At 35.4% G+C, this 18,532-nt stretch overlaps 1 protein-coding gene across 7 annotated transcripts in view; it reads left to right on the top strand.

Moving 5' to 3' along the window:
* The window catches only part of ESRRG (estrogen related receptor gamma), a 350,096-nt gene that overhangs the window by 281,034 nt on the left and 50,530 nt on the right, over positions 1 to 18,532 (top strand). For all 7 annotated transcript variants that reach the window (XM_026844374.1, XM_026844373.1, XM_026844372.1 and 4 more), the window contains one exon: positions 15,153 to 15,263. In XM_026844374.1, coding sequence (XP_026700175.1) covers positions 15,153 to 15,263 — 111 coding nt within the window. The remainder of the gene's footprint in view (positions 1 to 15,152; positions 15,264 to 18,532) is intronic.

The raw sequence follows: 18,532 nt of genomic DNA, 5'->3' as shown, positions 1-18,532 counted from the left end.
TATCAAGTAAATATTTTTCATGTGGTTTATTTCCACTTTGCATTAATATTTCAAGCTGTCATTGTCCTCACTTGACCTAGAATTTTAATGTCTTTAATATCATAGCAAATGTATATAAATGTTTCAAGGCAAATTTTACATGAACAAGCCTGTTTTAAAAAAAAAAAAAAGTGAACTTAAAATTCCAAAACAATTTTAGGAAAACTTCTATTGAAATTATTGCTTCTGAAGTCAAAAGAACAGTATTCTTAGTAATTCAAAATTATTGTTTCAATCAATAAAAGGAAAAAAGAGCAGCTAAAAGAATCCCTGTTCAAATATGGCAGGAGGAACATATACAGCAATAGGTGAAAGGGCACTACATGTTTCATGGAAAGGGATGTTGAAAAAGATGTTTCATAGTATGTCCAAGGCTCTTTCGGTTAGAAATTTTGGATTTCAGCCAAAGATGAAATGCAATTCCATTATTGTTGAATTTTACACTGAACTACTATGGTAAGTCTTGTGATGATTAGAAGAAACTTAGGTGTTGCAGTGGATGTCCTAAACACAAATTTGGATTGACTTGTGTGTATGCTTCATAGTTAAGTTGCACAAAAACTATCCTCGTGAGAGGGTTTTACACGTTTGTCTTGTGGGTGCTAGTTATAAATATCCTGAAATATTTCTCTGGGTTTCTGTTTGTGGGTTTGTTTCATTAGGTTATTTTGTACATAACCTGTCGACTTTCTACCCAGTAAGTTCTGCTCTTGTTTAAAATGTCACAGTCCATTAAATCCAGATAGAAATGTATAGTTATGTGTTTAAAAGAAGAAAGAAAGAAAGAAAGAAAGAAAGAAAGAAAGAAAGAAAAAAGAAAGAAAGAAAGAAAGAAAGAAAGAAAGAAAGAAAGAAAGAAAGAAAGAAAGAAAGAAAGAAAGAAAGAAAGAAAGAAAGAAAGAAAGAAAAGAAAGAAAAGAAAGGAAGAAAAGAAAGAAAGAATCCAGTGTACGTGTTTTAATGGGGGGAAAAGAACTTCAGGAGAGAAATATGATAGAAAGCAGAAAATTTTGAAAGAAGCACAATATTTGGAAAAAAAACCCTAAGTCCATGAAAGTAAATTGTTTGCTTTGCCTGCCCTTAGAAGTAACTCTGGAGTAGAATTACGCTAGATTTGCAATGCATTGAGTGAGAAGACCTTCATCTCCTGTTAGTAATTATTCTTTTTATGGCCTCTAGAAAACTAAAATATGTGTGTGTTTAGCATTGCACACAGTGAATATTCCCACTGAGATCTACATTCATATGAGGGTAAGCATGGGCCGGTTTAAATAGACCATGCTTGTCAGGAATTATTGACTTAAAACTAGAAAACTTTTTTTTTTTTTTTTTAATCTGCATCTGTTAAAGTTCTCTATGAAAATAATTCCTGGGAATGAGGAAATTTTATGCTTTATTTCCTCTTTTAAATAATGTTTATATAACTATGTTGCTCAATTACTTGCATTAACATACCCTTGTACACTTTGTATGTTTTTTTTCATAGCAGTTGCCATTACAATTTGGACAAAATATTGTCCTCAGACAAACATGTTTTATATAAAGGCATTTTTAACAGGGAGGACTTGTGGAAAGGAATAATTCTCATGACAACAATTGTTGACCTTTTTTCTCTTTCTTTTTGTTTTGTTTTGTTCATTTAGTCTGCCTAAAATTACATACATATTCATGTATTTTAATAAGAACAAAGCATTACTCTTGGATATTTTCCATAAATTTGTTCTCATAAGCAATTTGATAGACATCTACTATAACTGTAATGGGGGAAGTTTGCAGTAAATCAGTCTGCCAGGTTTAGAAAACTAGAATTTATTAACCCATTTCCCAAAGGCCCAACATAACCTACGAGATTAGAAGAAAATTGTCACTGTTTCTGTTTTAGAGCTGGGGCATTTTATAATCAGAGTATATTGTCTAATTGTTTCAAAATTTATTGTGTTTTATTAAAGTGAAATCAATTTACCTCATAGTATTAATTGTGTGTAACATTATGGATAGTCAAAAAGGCTAGAAAACACTTGAGCACATTACAATTATGTTTCTCAACTGGGATCTTCTGCATTAACTCTGATCCACTCCTAGTGCTAACTATGAAAGAATAGTCAATACGCAGGCTAACAGTTATGCTTTTGTATGGAGGGCTTCTAGCAGTAGTATCAATAAAGTGGTTTCACTAATAAACTTTTCATTAATTGCTCAAGTATAATCTCAGGATGAGATGCAGAGGCCACAAACAAGATTATCTGTCAGTCCAGCATGCTAGGCAGTATGTCAGGCTATGAGGCTAGCAGGATATATGAGCTGATGTATAAATCAGTTACACTCTGGGCATGAACAAAGTGTTAATTAAGGAGAATACTTAAAATTCAAAATGAAGAGTTACTTAGATTTTTTCATTTATGTCCAGAGAACTTTTCCTGTACCTGTTAACTCCTTGTGTTTCATTTTCTTTTCCATTGCTTTACCAAGATGAAGCACAGGATATATACACTTGTTATAGGAATTGTGAAAATTTCATCTGGTGTTCTCTTCAGGCTTTAGCTGTTAAAGCCACATATTATCTTAGGATTTTTATAAATAAGTATATATAGGAATATTTCAGACCTTTTTGTGTTAAGCGAAAAGAAGTGAACATGAGAAGATTCAAAAAATAGTATGTATTTTTTACTCTTATGATATTTCACCAAATCTGATACTTTTATATACTATATAGATCTGCCCATATAATAAAATTGAAGGACTAGAGCCTTCTTTTATAAAATTAAATATTGAAAAATTTTATTCCCTATTTTGCTCCTCACTTAACCTTAGTATCAGAAGTTCATTAATTAATTTTGGGGTTTTTTTCTGCTGTCTCGCTTTATGATTCTCATGTATGCACAATTCTTTCATACTGGTATTCATGGAATAACAGGGGAAAGGTTAGATAAATACAAAGGAGAAGGCATTTTTAAAACATTTATTTCAATAATGTTATGTAAATACACAAATACCTATTTCAAAAGTAAAAGCTTTAACTGAGTTTACAGCATCCCTTCAACTGGATCTTTCACTGTCACCTTCAGTATTCCTAGTACTCTGGAAAATGTTGGGTCAAATGTTTGTACACTCTGATACTTTGTATAAAATACAAGTATTTATTTCTTGAGAAATGTTCTCTGGATGGGATTGTGAGCCCCCCAGTAAAGGCCATTCATAAAATGCCTTCCTGACAAGGCTGTTTTGAGTGGATTACTTATGAGTTCAAAATCAGGTGATTTTTAATCAAACACAGATAGCGATTTAATGGCACAACATTTTGATTTTATGCACTGGTTTAGTCTGTGACTTTGAACATTTTTCATACATGAAGAATGTATGTGCAGACATAAATACATTCGCACAATAAGAAGCTATGATAAAGAACCACTCTCTTAGAAATGCCGTGTTATAATACCCTCATTGTCCTTTGCTTTCAGAAACTTTGCAGACAGATTTTTAATTTTGAACTAAAAATTTGTTTGCTGTATTTAGTCTTTGAGAAAACATTTGAAATTAATATGGAGGACACATTAATTAAATTCCTTAATACTGAGGTGGGGGCAGGAGAAAGTTTCAGATTAATTGTAGCACATTGTAGATGAAAATATTCTGTACTAATGCTCTTGCAGGACTTCCTGAAGCTGTTATTGTCATACCATAAATTATAGAACACTATTTGTAAAGGGTTTGTCTAATTAATTTATTTTTCTGTTATTACTGAATACAATTTTGTGAGTAAATCGGGGTTTTTTACAGACCTTTATACTCATCCTTAGATACACTACTACTCAACATTTTTGAGGAAGAGACAAATACTTTCTTCCCGAGTGCTTTTTTCCCAGTGCTGCACACATTCTGATATTTTACCTGCCATGTCCAGAAACCATTATATATGCAGAGAATGTATCTCCCTTCTTTGTTTCCACCTTTCAACACAATGCTACACGACAACTCAAATAGGAAGCAATTCCACCACACTGACATTTTACATTTTTTTTTTTATTTTACTATGCTATGTCTTGATTTGATGCCCATCTAGCCACTTAATTTTGAAGTTATAGTTTTGTTGTTGAACTATGATCACTTTAGCCCACTGCAAATAGTGAAACAAAAACCCTTAAATTTATTCTGCATACACTCTGAGATTTTCAGTCAGGATCAACACTGCATGGGAAGATGCTGTGATGTGGTATGTCATTGCCTTCCAGTCTGAACATATTAACCTAGATCACTGTTTTTTTCCTACATAAGTAGTAGATAAAAATTACCTTTTTAAAATAAGTTAACTGCTTGGAGAAGTTAGAAACAGAGTAGAAACCAGGAATTTCAAATTCCTCACAGTTAGAAAATGTGTCCGTCTGTACTATGAACTCATGTAAGCCACTGTTGAACTTTACTCTTGTAGCAGGTTGACTTTAAAGAAACAGAAAGTTACACTATGTTGACAGGAGGAGCAAAGTACAGAAAAGCCATGTCATTTGCCAAAGACACCTGAAACTAGTAATACAAGATTTTCTTTTATCTTGAAGTTAGAATTTTTCTGTAACTGTGGTCAAGAGTGCTCTGAGACCTCAAATGAAATCCTGATGTATAACTCCTGTCTAATCCTGAAAAAAATTTGCAAACAAAATAACAGTACAGAAGACAAAATACTCATCTTTTGGCTGCAAAAAATAACACCAAAACATAAGAATATCATGTTTTCCAAACCCACATTTTCATGTAAAGTTGATGTTTAGGTTTAAAAGTATCCCAATTTTTTAGTATCAGGCTGGCATGTACTCATTAAATTACTTCAGATACTCTAGTTTCCAACACAGTTTTCTGTATAGGTAAAACTGATAAAGTATACTTAGACTATAACTCATGATAAAATATAATGCTCCTAAAAATGTGTTAGCCCCAATCAGAGGCTGAAACATGGTGTATGCTTCTTGGGCTGTTTTCCTGTTGTGCCACCTGGTCTAGATTTTGCAGTGCCATAAAACAGCATGCAGAAGAAAGCAGGAATAAATTCAGAATTATACCGTACCTTTTGAGGAAGCTTGAAGAGTGAAGTGTGAAATTGATGAGGTTCCACAAATCTTACTCTTTAGAAGAATAAAAAAAGCAGGGAAGAATTGCATAGTGCTTCACCAACGAAAGTGTAGTTCATAATTACTCCATACATAAATATGAGAAAGATTGCAGAGATAGTGCAGAGATAGATATGGATCTGCTAAGAGAAGAGACAATATCAAAATGGTATTTCCATGAATAGCCTTGGAGAAGTCCAAAATTCAGTGAGAATACATATTTTTGTGCTAAGGCAATATAAAGCCATCTTAACTGAAAAGATAAGTCTCTTACTTTGCCAGATGATTGCAATTTGGAAACTAAATTTTGCTTGTCTTACTCTTGTACTGTTCAGCACAGACTGTCTATTCCTTGAGGAAGATGGGAACGATTTTGTCCCAAAGGAAAAAAAAAAATCCAAAAGAGGATAATAAAACAGAAAAGAAAAAAAAAAAAAACAAAAAAACAACACACAAACTTAGGGAACATGTTAGTTAGGGCAAAGTACTTTTAATATTTCAATTAATTGTACATTTGTTTTAAAGCTCTCGTATGATGAGAGTGATCCTTTTGTTTTGTCTGGTTCTGTTCCATAAAAATGAAATTACTTCCTCTAGATAGAAATCCTAATTCTAAGCAAGCTATTTCTTCATCCCACTAGGACCAATATGATTTTATATAACTGTTTCAACTCGAACTATTAAAAACTTTCCCATGACTTCTGGATCTCAGATTAATTCCAGAATCCCACATCATCCAAGTCACTAACTGAAATATTGTGAAAGTGTACATTATTGTATCTGAAAAGGGTATTGAGATCTTGATTCATGCTACTGGTACTTCACAGTCCAATTATTATAACACATTTCATTTCGATCTTCCCATCTCTCCTGAGAGTCACCAGCAAATGGTCCAGAACTTCAGTTAGACTTCTTTTCTATTAGAGTTGTCACTAGCGTTGCTCTTGAATTCTTTATAAGCTCTGGTGATGTGATCTAGAATAAAGGCCTGCTTTTGACCTTCAGGCATTGGTGTGGCTTTCCTCAAACTTACTTTTTGACCACTCTGTCTCCTGGTATTCCATGCCCTCTCCTTGGATCATCAGCCAAGCTGACTTTCTCAGTCTGCACTTGTCACCTTAAAGTAATGGTTACAAGTGTATTGATGCAGTAATGACTTTACAGACCAGCAAGCTCCACTTCATTAAATTGGTTGTAATTTGAACTCTGAAACAAGATAGCATCTTGTGGAACTGTATTTAAATAAATTAAGGAAAGAACTGTGGTATTTAGTTAGTGATAGATTGTCTTTATTTATTCTTATGCCTTGTCCCAGGACGTCGTATGCATAATTACAAAAATAAGGGCTATACTATTATGTAGTATCGTTATGATATATAAGCACATTGACATGAAATTTAATGGTGCAATTAGCAACAGTATTTTCTGTGTTATTCATAAAAGCTTTTGCTGTATTTTACAGTGCTTCCTAGTTATTAGTATATTAGTAATCCAGGTGATGTGGAGAGAAGTATTATGTGATAGTAACTGTTTCATTTCAGAAACATCGGGGCTTTATATATTCACAGTCTTAGGTCTCGATCGTTTTTCCTTCACAGTCTACAAATATGCACATTATGCTGCAACATAGGCTCTTCCTTACTTTGGAAAAGTGAAGGAGAAGAAGTGGAGGTTTTGTAGCCAGTATTTAGTGGCCTCATTTCAGTCTCTTTAAAATCAGCATGAGTCTAGTATAATTCTACTGAAGTTCTGGTAGCATAACACTCAGAAGAAATCATATTTAGGCACTAGGAGCTGAGTGCATAGAGTATATCTCTTAAAATAAATGGATTTTTTTTATAAGTTCTTATGTGACATGTAAAAGGTATTCTTTTGTAATATTTGAGAGCTAATAATGGGTATTGCATGTTTAATGCAGCAGCGTAGCTGTCCTGTTTTGTTGGTTTGTTGTTTTTTTTTTTTTTCTTTCTGCACATTCACCTCTTCCTGAACAGAAATAAAAGGTTCAAGGCTTGTCAGCATCAGTTTATAGATAGCTGTTTAAAAATAATGAGATATTGGGTATTGTAAGGCTCAGGGCTGTCTTGCCAGACTCATTTATTTCCATTCACCTTTTGTCAGAATTGCAGACAGAAGACATTCAATTAAAACTTGTCACCTGTTGCGTGTGACCTAATTTGTATTTGTGAGTGTCACAGATTAGGATACTTAGCTTCATATGGAACCATTAAAAATGTAAAGCAACGGTAGTACTCTTAAACATTTTATGCCACATTTTCTTCATGTGAACGTCTCTGTTTATGGACCATTCCACAATGGAAATCACTTGCACGAAGAAATAATAGAATTTATTTACACAAAATCTCATTTGCATGGGAAAACTAAGTGGATTTTATGCATGTTCTTTTATGTTTTAATGCATAAATGACAGTGCACAAAAATTCAGCATGTAGATGATTAGTTCATGCAAAGTTAATGTTCCTTTCAAGAGAGGTTGAGTACTGAGCTGTGTAGGTAACACATTTATCAGTTCTTTTGTCAAACTGAAAAAAAAAACCTCTGGGCTTTAACCAAAGAGTATTTTTTTTCAGTTCCTTTCCCAAATTCCAACTTTCTTATCCCTTCTTCCCAGGAAAAAAATGGATTTTCCAATATGTTACATAATTTGGTTGCCCAGAGACATTTTTAATTATTAAACATGAGTAAAACCTGAAATGAAACATTGGTTTGAAACATGTTTACAAAAGCAATATTTTTCTCTTTTTATATTTCAACCTGCAAAAATTCACTAAATATTTTAATTGGCCCAATACTTCTTTTAAAAAAATAATAAACTTGTAAATCTTTGTAAAGGGAACAGATAAATCAAGCAACTTACTCATAGTCACAGAGCAAGTTGTATATTAAAATGATAAACATTGTTTTATTTTCAGTCCATTATATGGGCAGGTTCCTGAATGAAATTTTTTTATAGACATGTCTTGAGGACAGCCAATTTTATCCTATATTAACAAATACTTTTTGGTAGTAACTGAATGTAAAGTAGGAGGATGATTTTTAGACTTTCTATGCTATACTAAATAGTGTATTCAATAGTGCAGATAGCTATCAGAAGACAAAACACTAAAGCCTTCCCCTGCTAATTGTTAATTCAGCTGTCGATCAGGAAAGCTTTAATGTGAGTCATAGCTTTTATCTTCTTTGATGATTTAGGATTCTGTTTTCAAAATATTACCAGCCTATTGGACACATATTTTACATCTTCTAGTGGAATTTTCACCGGCACATGGTATTATCCAAATACTTTGAAAACTGATTATAGACGCTATCTGGCATACTTATAATTTAGCACATAAAACAAATACGCAGATCCAGAAGAAAAGATAGATCATATTATCCTTTTTTCTTCATGCTGTGTTACTTCCTGCATGTTTCTACAATATTGAGAGAGATCTTTTGTGGTTAAAGTGGAAGTATTTTTTCCACTACAGATCTTTCAGACCATAAGATTAATGCACTGGCCTCCCACTTCTGTAATCCTAAACTATGAAGATTACTGAATTGTCTAAAGAGTTACTAGATGATCATGCATTTTTATCTCTAAATACATTCTGTCTGTGTTCATGGTGGAAAATCAACTGGTTTTCCCATTCTGTGTGAATAACTTGAAAACCCAGAGTTTATAATATTAACCCAAGCTTACCCAGCAATCTTACAAATAAGCACAGTATGTTCAAGTGAACTGGAACACTCTATCAAGATGTCCCAAAGGAGAACCACATCAGAACCTGACATTAAAATTGCTTTTGCTTTTTTTCAGTTTAGCTGTTAATCTGGTTTTCTGTCTCTGCTACTGATGTTCCTCTAAAGCTTGGCAAGATGCAGTTATGTGTGCATCCATTCTTACTGGTCTTGCTGTAAAATTTAATGCTGGGAATCTTACAGACATCTGTAGAAAAAGGATCGTTACTCAGTTACATATCTCAAAAATTGAGATAGGAATATATTTAGTATATATAGAGTGCTATGTTAAAGGTGGAGCTTGCCAGAATGGCACTGGTGTAGAATGTGTCTGCTTGCCATAAATATCTCATGTAGGGGGGATGGAAAGGGAGCAGAATTTGAAATTTCCATAGGAAGTCAAAATTGTGGGTTTGGTTCTGAACTCAAACCTGTTCTTTAGTGAGAGAGGGAGCTTTGATTTATTCAGATATCAGTTCATATTTAAGTTAATTAGATATATTGTTTTCCAAAATAAAAAGCTATCACCATTTATAGGTAGTAAGCAATTTCTTACGGGCAGTCATGGAATTCGTAGGTCTTGATTTGAAGGACTGGACTAATGCCTTCCGAGTTAGTCTGAGGATTTCCTGTGGGTATAGAGCTCTATGGGAAGTACAAGAATGTTTGTGGGACAAGTGGATAAATGAACACTGGAGACTTGCAGCCAAGGTAAGAAGGAAGGAATGGAAAACAGAAAGAGAGGTAGATTATAAAGGATTAAATAGTATGCTTTGGATATACTTGGATCTTGGATTCTGTATGGAGAAATAGATGACACTGTTAAATATAATTATCATACTGAAGACCTGAATTGCAGAAAGAATGATAAACAGGGGTAAGGGCAATCTTTATGATTACATATCACCAGTCACAGTGGGGTGCCTGTCCCACACAAGGGGTTCAAGGCAGTGTTGAGAGAAAAGGACTATAGAAAAGGAATAAAATTTGCATCTGTTGGTAAGGGAGGAACAGATGAGAAAATACAGAGAAAATGAAGAGTTCAAGTTTCCCCACATTACGTTTGTTTAGATTGAAGTACCTGGTGGGTAACTCGTTATGTACATCAGCTCTAGACTTCAGTTATTTCTGTGCAGGACTATGTGGATACTTTCACTTAAGAGTAAGTGCCTAATATCATAGAATCATAGAATGGCTTGGGTTGGAAGGGACCTTGAAAGATCATCTAATTCCAGCCCCTCTGCCATGGGCAGGGACACCTTCCACTAGACCAGGTTGCTTCAAGTCCCGTCCAACCTGGCCTTGAACACTGCCAGGGAGGGGGCAGCCACCACTGCTCTGGGCAGCCTGTGCCAGTGTCTTACTACCCTCATAGTGAAGAATTTCTTCATTATACCTAATCTAAATCTATCCTATTTCAGTTCAAAACCTTTACCTCATCCTATCACTAAACTCCCAGATAAGAGTCCCCCTCCATCTTTCCTGTAGGCCCCCTTTAAGTACTGGAAGGCCACTGAAAGGTCTCCCCAGAGCCTTCTCTTCTCCAGGCTGAACAACCCAAACTCTCTCACCATGTCCTCACAGGGAAGGTGCTTCAGCCCCTGATCATCTTCATGGCCCCTGGACCTGCTTGAGCAGGTGTGTATCCTTCTCATACTGGGAGCACCAGAGCTGGACACAGCACTGCAGGTGACGTCTCACGAGAGCAGAGTAGAGGGGGAGAATCCTCCCCCTCGACCTGCTGGCCACACTTCTCTTGATGCAGCCCAGGGTACGGTTGGCTTTCTGGGCTGTGAGTGCACATTGCTGGCTCACAATCAGTTTTCCATCCACTACTACTCCCAGGTCCGTCTCCGCAGGGCTGCTCTCAATCCACTCATCAACCAGTTGGTACTTGTGATTGGGATTGTCTCAACCCACATGCAGAACCCTTCACTTGACCTTGCTGAACTTCATGAGGTTTGCAGGGTCCCACCTCTCCAGTCCATCCAGGTCCCTCTGGATGGCACATCCCTTCCCTCCAGCCTTTTGACCGCACGACACAGCTTGGTGTCATTGTTGAACTTGTTGAGGATGCGCTCAATCCCACTGTCCAAGTCACCAGCAGAGATGTTAAACAGTGCCGGTACCAACACCGACCCCTTGTCACTGGTCTTCTTTGGACATCAAGCTGTTGGCCACAACTCTTTGAGTGTGACCATCCAGCCAATATAATTTTGTTGTGTGTTGGTAAGCATTTATAGAAGGTCGTGGAAAGATGGTGTGAGGAACCAGGAGGTGAACCTTTTTTGTAGGAGTTTGCATAGTAACTATGAGGCCATTTTTTTTTTTCTGAAGGTCAGCTGGAGGAATTCTTATATTGGATTAGTATGTGTAATTGCCGCCTTTTGAAAAAGTAGCTATTGCATTGATTTACATAGTTTCCATCTCTCCATATTTTGCAGTTCTAGTCTAATCCTTATCTTCTGAGTTTGGTAACTTTTTTTCAGAATGTATGACTGCCCATCACGCTTGAAAAGAGAAGCTGTGAGTTATATAAGGTATAAAGTGAATGTGTTGCACTTGACTGTTGAAATGATATCATAACTGGTAGCAGGCCTGTCCTTTCTATTTGTACCAAATAAGACACCACGTGGTCATCCCTGTTTTTCTCATTTGGGTTTGGTTTTTGGTGGTTTGGTTGTTTGTTTTTTTTTTTTTTCTGTTGAAGATTTTTAAAATTACACTCGGTGTTGGGGAATGTGGAGAATCAACTTGCTTGTCTTCAGTGGGGCTTTTTTCAGTGACATTAATGAATGTTTTGACTCTAATAAACTGTAATGATAAGACATAATGCAATTGATTTGGAGATTTGCCATGAATTTATATAGGTGGGGTGGATATCTTTTCACTTTATGGTTGAGGACTGCTAAGGTCAGTGAATGGAGTTGCTGAAGACTGGCAAGCCATATGCATAGCAGTCAAAGCAGAGTTCTACTTGACTTCTCCCTGTACTGTAGCCAGATGCCCCAATATCCTCCTTAATAATCTGAGTACAGGGTATGTGTTGAATTGTAGCAATTACCTCTGTAATCAAGATGTTAAGCCCCTCCCACCCCAAATGAAGATCTTTGTGAACAAAATTATTTTTCTTTCTTCCCTTTGTTTCTCTAACAGAGAAGGCATCACCTGTTACTGTCTTGAGAGCAGATAAAAATATCTTTATGTAATTAATTCTCTCATACAAGCTACAAGACTTACAGGGAAAGTTGCATGCATATACACAGGAACCTATGGATTTCAGTTTGCTACCCACCAAACTCCAACTTTTAATGGAAAATCAGATGAGTATACTCTCTTAAGTGGTGTCTTGCATTGTGTTCACTTCTATAAAGTCTCTTGAGAAATAAAATACCATTTAGGGTATGTTAGATTATCAGAAATTGATTTTAAAATAATTACTTTGTAATGTTACTAGGAGCAAGGAAAACTTGGGACCTAAAATGATGGTAAACACCGTATCAGTTTTACTGAAAGGATTATAAACTTCTAATTTATATTCTGTTGGTAATATGTTATCAAAAATGTTTTCATGTTAGACTTGGAATTAGTTACATTATAGAATTAGGTAATTCTAAAATGTGTAATACTGTTAGTTGCCCATTACTTAGAATTATAATTTTATAATTTTAAAAAAGAAAGTAGATATATATATATATAGGCATAGCTATGTATAATAGGCGAGTACATGGATCTATGTATAATTTTACAGTTGTGACATTCATCTCTATTTCCTTCCATTGAGTATGTGAATGGCTTGAATGTATCTTGGCAAATGCAAAGGAGGTAAAAAAATTGTTCATCTTGGTAGATTTATATTATTTTAATTTAAGCTTCAGTTCCATTACTTTTTGATTAAACATACTTCTATCTGATTCTATCCATCTTTTATCACTATGAAATCTGCTCCCAAGCAGAAAGAAGGATGGCATCTGAATTATGCAGATATAATTTTCTATCTATTTTTCTTCAACTGCTGGGCAGTCTTTTTTATAATCCCACCAATATCGCATGTGGTTTGTTCTAATCCTCTGCCTATTTCTGAATATTCAGCTGTCAAACCTTGGTCTTTTGCTACTTGTTTTTACAGCAGTGTATTGTCATGGATGTAATTTCTTTCAGGTGTAGCTCAAACTCCTAATTCGGGGGTGGAGAACACTAAGATATGATTAGCTCTGAAAAGCTTTTGACTATCAGTTGTTAAAGTGTTGTAGTTCATGCATTTCTAAGTATAACTGAAGACAAACAAAAAATAACCACACTTTACGGTTGAATCACTATGAATTTTATAAAATAGCTTAGACCACAAATAGGTTACAAGTTTGGTAGTGAAATATGTAAATACCATATATAAGATTTCGTTCATAATTATACAGTGACCTGTTTGGGTATGTGGTTGATTGGGTTTATTATTTGTATAATGTCATTTGCAGAAGTATAATTGATAACACACAGTGAGAATGTACTTCTTGAGCATGAGGGAGTGAAATACAGAGTCCTCTGCAGTAAACCAAATGAAATGTCACTATTAAATAGAGGTTTTAAATAGATGTTTAAGGTGGTTAGCACTGTTGTATGGAAATCAGATCATTATAGTTACAGACACTGGTTGTGTTCCTTAGCCAGGTATCTCCTGTGTTACTAACCTTTATAGATACCAGCAGTCCGTCTGTGTGAATGAGAACCCCGTGCACACAAAGCCTTCCCTGCTGGTAGGGGAATACAGACTTGGATCTGTAAACTGCCATCTTCTGTGGTTCAGCTAGGGAGTGTTCTGGTGTGTTCGTTTCATGACAGCTTGGAGAGTAGGAGATAGAACAGGAAAAGAAAAAAACAGGAAATAGAACAGAAGAAGAAACAAAAACAACGAGATTTGACCTTGGGTTTCTGGCTATTTGGCAAAATGGCTTTTCTTCACCAAAACCCAGTCAATCCTCTTTTGGTTTAGAGGATGAAAGAGGACTGACAGATGTTCCTGGTAACTAGACTGTGTTACCAGTGCAGGTTCATGGGCAGCATGTAAATTCAATGCTGTGTTTGTCTTCCTGTGTACATAAACTGTAATTTCATCAGTGGTGGCTTCTCTGCCATCCAGAAGCCAGTTTTGAAGGTATTTCCTGGGAGGGAGAGATCAAGGAGATGGGAAGTAGTAGAGTAGGGCTCAATAATGGCAATAGAAAAGATAAATAGAGGAGAGCTAAAATAGACAATGAAAAGAAAAGTGAGAAAGTGAGCTGCACTTTATTGCATCACTCACAGAGATCATTGATATGTAATGTGTCCTTGCATTCTTGTCTAGTTAAATCTATGTCATCAGGGACAAATTTTGCACTTGGTATTATTTGTCCTGTTGCCCTGCATATGTGCCGAGGTTTTCAGCTTCAGTATTCTGTTACTACTTGGTTATACTGACATCCGTATGACATGATTGTCTGGAAATCTGCCTGTGTGACTCAGAAGGAAATAAAAATACTTCATTGTTTTATAGGACCTACCATCTTTTCTTCCTCCTTTTTTTACTATGTCTATGAGGGCAGCTATAGCTTGTTTCAGGAAGGTAAGCTCTGATACATCCGTACAAAATAAGTAGCAGAACGCTTTATTGAAACGATGAACAATGTGCTGGTAGAACATAAATGTTAATTCATCATTGGTGACATCTAAATGAACAGTCATACAATTTCTTTCAAACCCTTATGAACCATTTCAGGTCTTTAAGCCACATACATGTTCTTATTTTACTAAGGATACTTACTTTGTATCCTCTGGCCATGTTAATCCATGTTAATTAAAAGCATTTGTTTTGACTGTCTAAACTCTATATGACACTTACTGTTTCTAAAGTTCTAATTCTCTGTACTTCTGTAGTCATACTGTTAGCCTTGTATATCCATGGTGTTTTATTACAGCTTTGAACTTCTTCTGGCAAAGATGACTTAAGATCAGACTCTTTCAAATGGAAACTAAACATGTTAGCTGTTTTCAGTAATATGTAAAAATGAACAAATGGTTTTAAATGAACAGGAAATTATGTTGTGTACTTAGTCTTGCATGTGTGAAAATCTAAACAGCTTGCCTATATTTCTAGTGCTGCTTTCCCTTGCTTTCTGAAATTAATCTTTTGAAATAAGCATGGATTTAAAATAAATATTGGAAGGCAGAAGATAGAAGATTCATACCTGAAAGGCATCCTCATAATATATTTAATTACATGTTTGCTTATTTTTCCCAATGTAGGTGTCCGCTTAGACAGAGTACGTGGAGGTCGCCAGAAGTACAAGCGCAGAATAGATGCAGAGAATAGCCCATACCTGAACCCTCAGCTAGTTCAGCCAGCAAAAAAGCCATGTGAGTACACCAGATATACAGAATTTCTCTTCGAATACAAGGTATTGACTCCTAGCCCTGTTTGTTAATCTTCTGACTGGGGATATACAGAATTTCTCTTCGAATACAAGGTATTGTCTCCTAGCCCTGTTTGCTAATCTTCTGACTGGGACAAGGGTTTGGTCAGAAGATATTACTGTGAACATTATATCCATTTCGCTCTTAACATATTTTGTTTTAAATGTGCTCATCTTTCTCAAGTGGAGTTGAACAAAGAATATTTTTACAGGTGGAAGTGTATAAAAGCATGGTTTATGCAGTGCAAATTTTACATTTACAGGTTATCTTTATTTTCAGTGGTACATAAAATGGTTCATACAGTGATCATTAGTTCATTGAAGCTTCTAGTTTCAGATTTCACAAGAAAGTGATTTTTGTAGTTTTTACTAACTAAATTAGTTTGACTGCTCAGCCTCCCAAAGAAAATACATTAAGAGCCTCATTAATTTATACCTATAGATTAATACACTACCTAGTATTAGATTAAAACAGCAATATGCCACAGTAATAACAAGCCTAGATTGGTAACTACTGGGCTCTAGTACTCTCATGGATTCTTTTTGCTTTGTTTTGTTATGTTTTAATAATGTCCTTGATAGTATCTCACCAGGCTGAAATTGAGAGAGAGAGAGAGAGAGAGAGAGAGATGATCATCTCATTGCTAAAATACAAGTTCCATCCTCTTTGCGATTAACTAAAAATAGTTAGAGGTTTTGCTTTGCAGCTTATATAAACTCAAGCAGCGACTGTACTAATTCCATGAAGTAAATTTAATAGCATTATAGTTGTAGTGCAAGAGGCTAGTATATTACCCTGCAAAGGCATACACGCTATGTCAAGTGTTGTAAACTCTTCTGAATTCAAATGAGAATATACACGTCCAGTTGCACTTGCCAAGAAGGTCACTTTGCTCCTAAAATAGAGATATAAGCCAGAGAAATGAGGAGGGCAAACTCCCTCTTGCCTCCTGTTTGCCTCTGTCCCTGTGCCTCTGACAACACACATGTCAATTTTAGGCTCTTGAAAATACCTGGCTGTATGGAAAATGGAATTTGTTTCCGTTCACATTCCCCAGTAGGGGACAGTGCTGTGTACAATACGTTTGAGCATATGGGGATCTGGAGAGCAAATAAACAGTCTTTGAACTGTAAGTGAAAGGGCATTTTAGCTGTGTCAAAGAAAAAACAGCCAGTTTTACATAAAATTAAGGCTTAAGTGAACATATGGCATAGTTTCCTTTTGCCTTTCCAAAAAACATTATGCTGATTATATTCCTTCAATTGTCCAATCTGGCATCTTCTACTCAGCCTCCATAAGCTGTCCCACTGTTCTGTAAATACAATCTAGGGCTGCACTAAGCAGATTTTGCACATTATAATAAAAACTTTCTGATAATACAATAAAATTTAATAAACTCTAATGCTTAATTTCATTAGAGGTTTAGTTTTCCTGCGTGCACAGATTGTCAGTTTTTCATTTACTTGATATTGTCATTGAGTAGAAATGATAGCCTAGCATACCAAAACGGCCAAGACCAAACAGACAAAAAAAAAAAATCCAACCCAAAACCTCCAAGCCCTTTGATGTGAATAGAGGTTAACGCAGTTTTACTGAAATACAAGAGACTCTGTGTAAATCCAAGATTACTGCAAAGTAGTGCATTACATTACCTTTAAGACAATAACTACACCATTTTCTATAAGCTCCATTTGTCTTAGATGAACTAACCTCCTTATAAAACATTACTCGTTATCTGAGTGACTCCCTTCATTCTCCTTAGCTCATCCAATTACCAACAGTTTTGTAACAAACATTTATAAAACTTAATTTTCAGATCCTGCCAGATAAGTGTCAAGACTTGAAACAGTTGAATCGTTTTTTTGTGGAAGTAGCCTGGGAGATTTTCTGGCCTCTGACTGATAGTTTGTGCATAATAAAGGCACAGGAATGAAAATTGGGTTCTATTGATTCTAATTAGGAAAACATTAAATAAGATTTACCTAGAAACAGTGCTCATGGCTATTCATTTTCCTGAGTGATGGAGCTTTTTGAGTACATTCAAAAATTTCCTATGGTCTATACTAATGCATGCTCCAATACATGTAGCTTTTTCCCCCTATAGGGAAAGAACAGGTGTTTGGAGGCTTTCCTACACCTGCTTCTGGTCTCTATTGTATTTTCCAGCTTCCCCATGGAATCTAATGGCCTGCCCGTAGATCTTGCTGATTGCAAAAATAAAAAGAATTTAAGATTTTGCAAATCCTGAGTCAAAATGTACAATATTCATCAATCTTCTACAAAAAGCCATTGGAGAGGAACCTAATAAAAGAAATGAAAGAGGTTCTTTGGCCATTTCTTCTGTTTGCAGGGAAAAAAAAAAACAGAACATGGGAGTGTGAATGCCTCCTCATTCATTTATCATTGGTTAAAAATCCACAAAGTTGAAGTCCTCAGCTGCATATGTTTTGTTGTTAAGAAACTAATTTATTTATCCTACTTCTTAATACATGTAAAAAATACTGGAATTTGGAAAGAAGCAATGTTATATTTTCTCACTTAAAAGGGTTTTGTTTTCTGTGTGAAATTAAACAGGATATGAAAAGATTGTTTATAAAATTTTAAAAAATTATGTGCAAAGGCTGTTTGCCAATATAAGTTAAAACTACCATCTGTCATCTTTAAATAAGAATAGAATTCCTCATTAATCAGTTTGATAATCAGTAGAATATTGAGATCAAGAATTACTCAGTTGGCATAGTTCCTATACTTCATATAAAGCATGAATATATCTCCTTGTAATAAAACATGCTTGATGTGATGGTTTCCAGTTGGCTCCTGCACTTATTTTATGAAGGGCTAACATATATCACAACTTCTGACACACGAATTTGGAATAAGGCAAAAATTGTAGAGACAATAGATCAGAATCAAGGAGTTTATGTCACAAAAGAGCAGTAAAGTATCAGAAATCTGAATCAAGTGAGTATTTTATGGAAATCTATCATAGGCTTGTAGGTAGCCTCTCTGACCCTCCTGGGCAAGTCACATCCCCATCAGCTTCCACTGAAGCTCCCTCACAGGAGGACAGTGTGGTCCATCCTGTGACTTACATATGGAAGGGGAAAATTATACAAATTCTAGCAACTTTCTCTGCAGTCAGAAAATACCTCACACCTTCTTGCAGTGGAATCCCATCTATATCAAGTCCCGTAACTCTTTATCCTAATGAA

Source organism: Athene cunicularia, assembly GCF_003259725.1.
Source record: "Athene cunicularia isolate RWA chromosome 3 unlocalized genomic scaffold, athCun1 chr3_part1, whole genome shotgun sequence".
NCBI lineage: Eukaryota > Metazoa > Chordata > Aves > Strigiformes > Strigidae > Athene > Athene cunicularia.
Note: the sequence above shows the minus strand (reverse complement) of the source record. Positions and strands in the feature narration are given on the sequence as shown.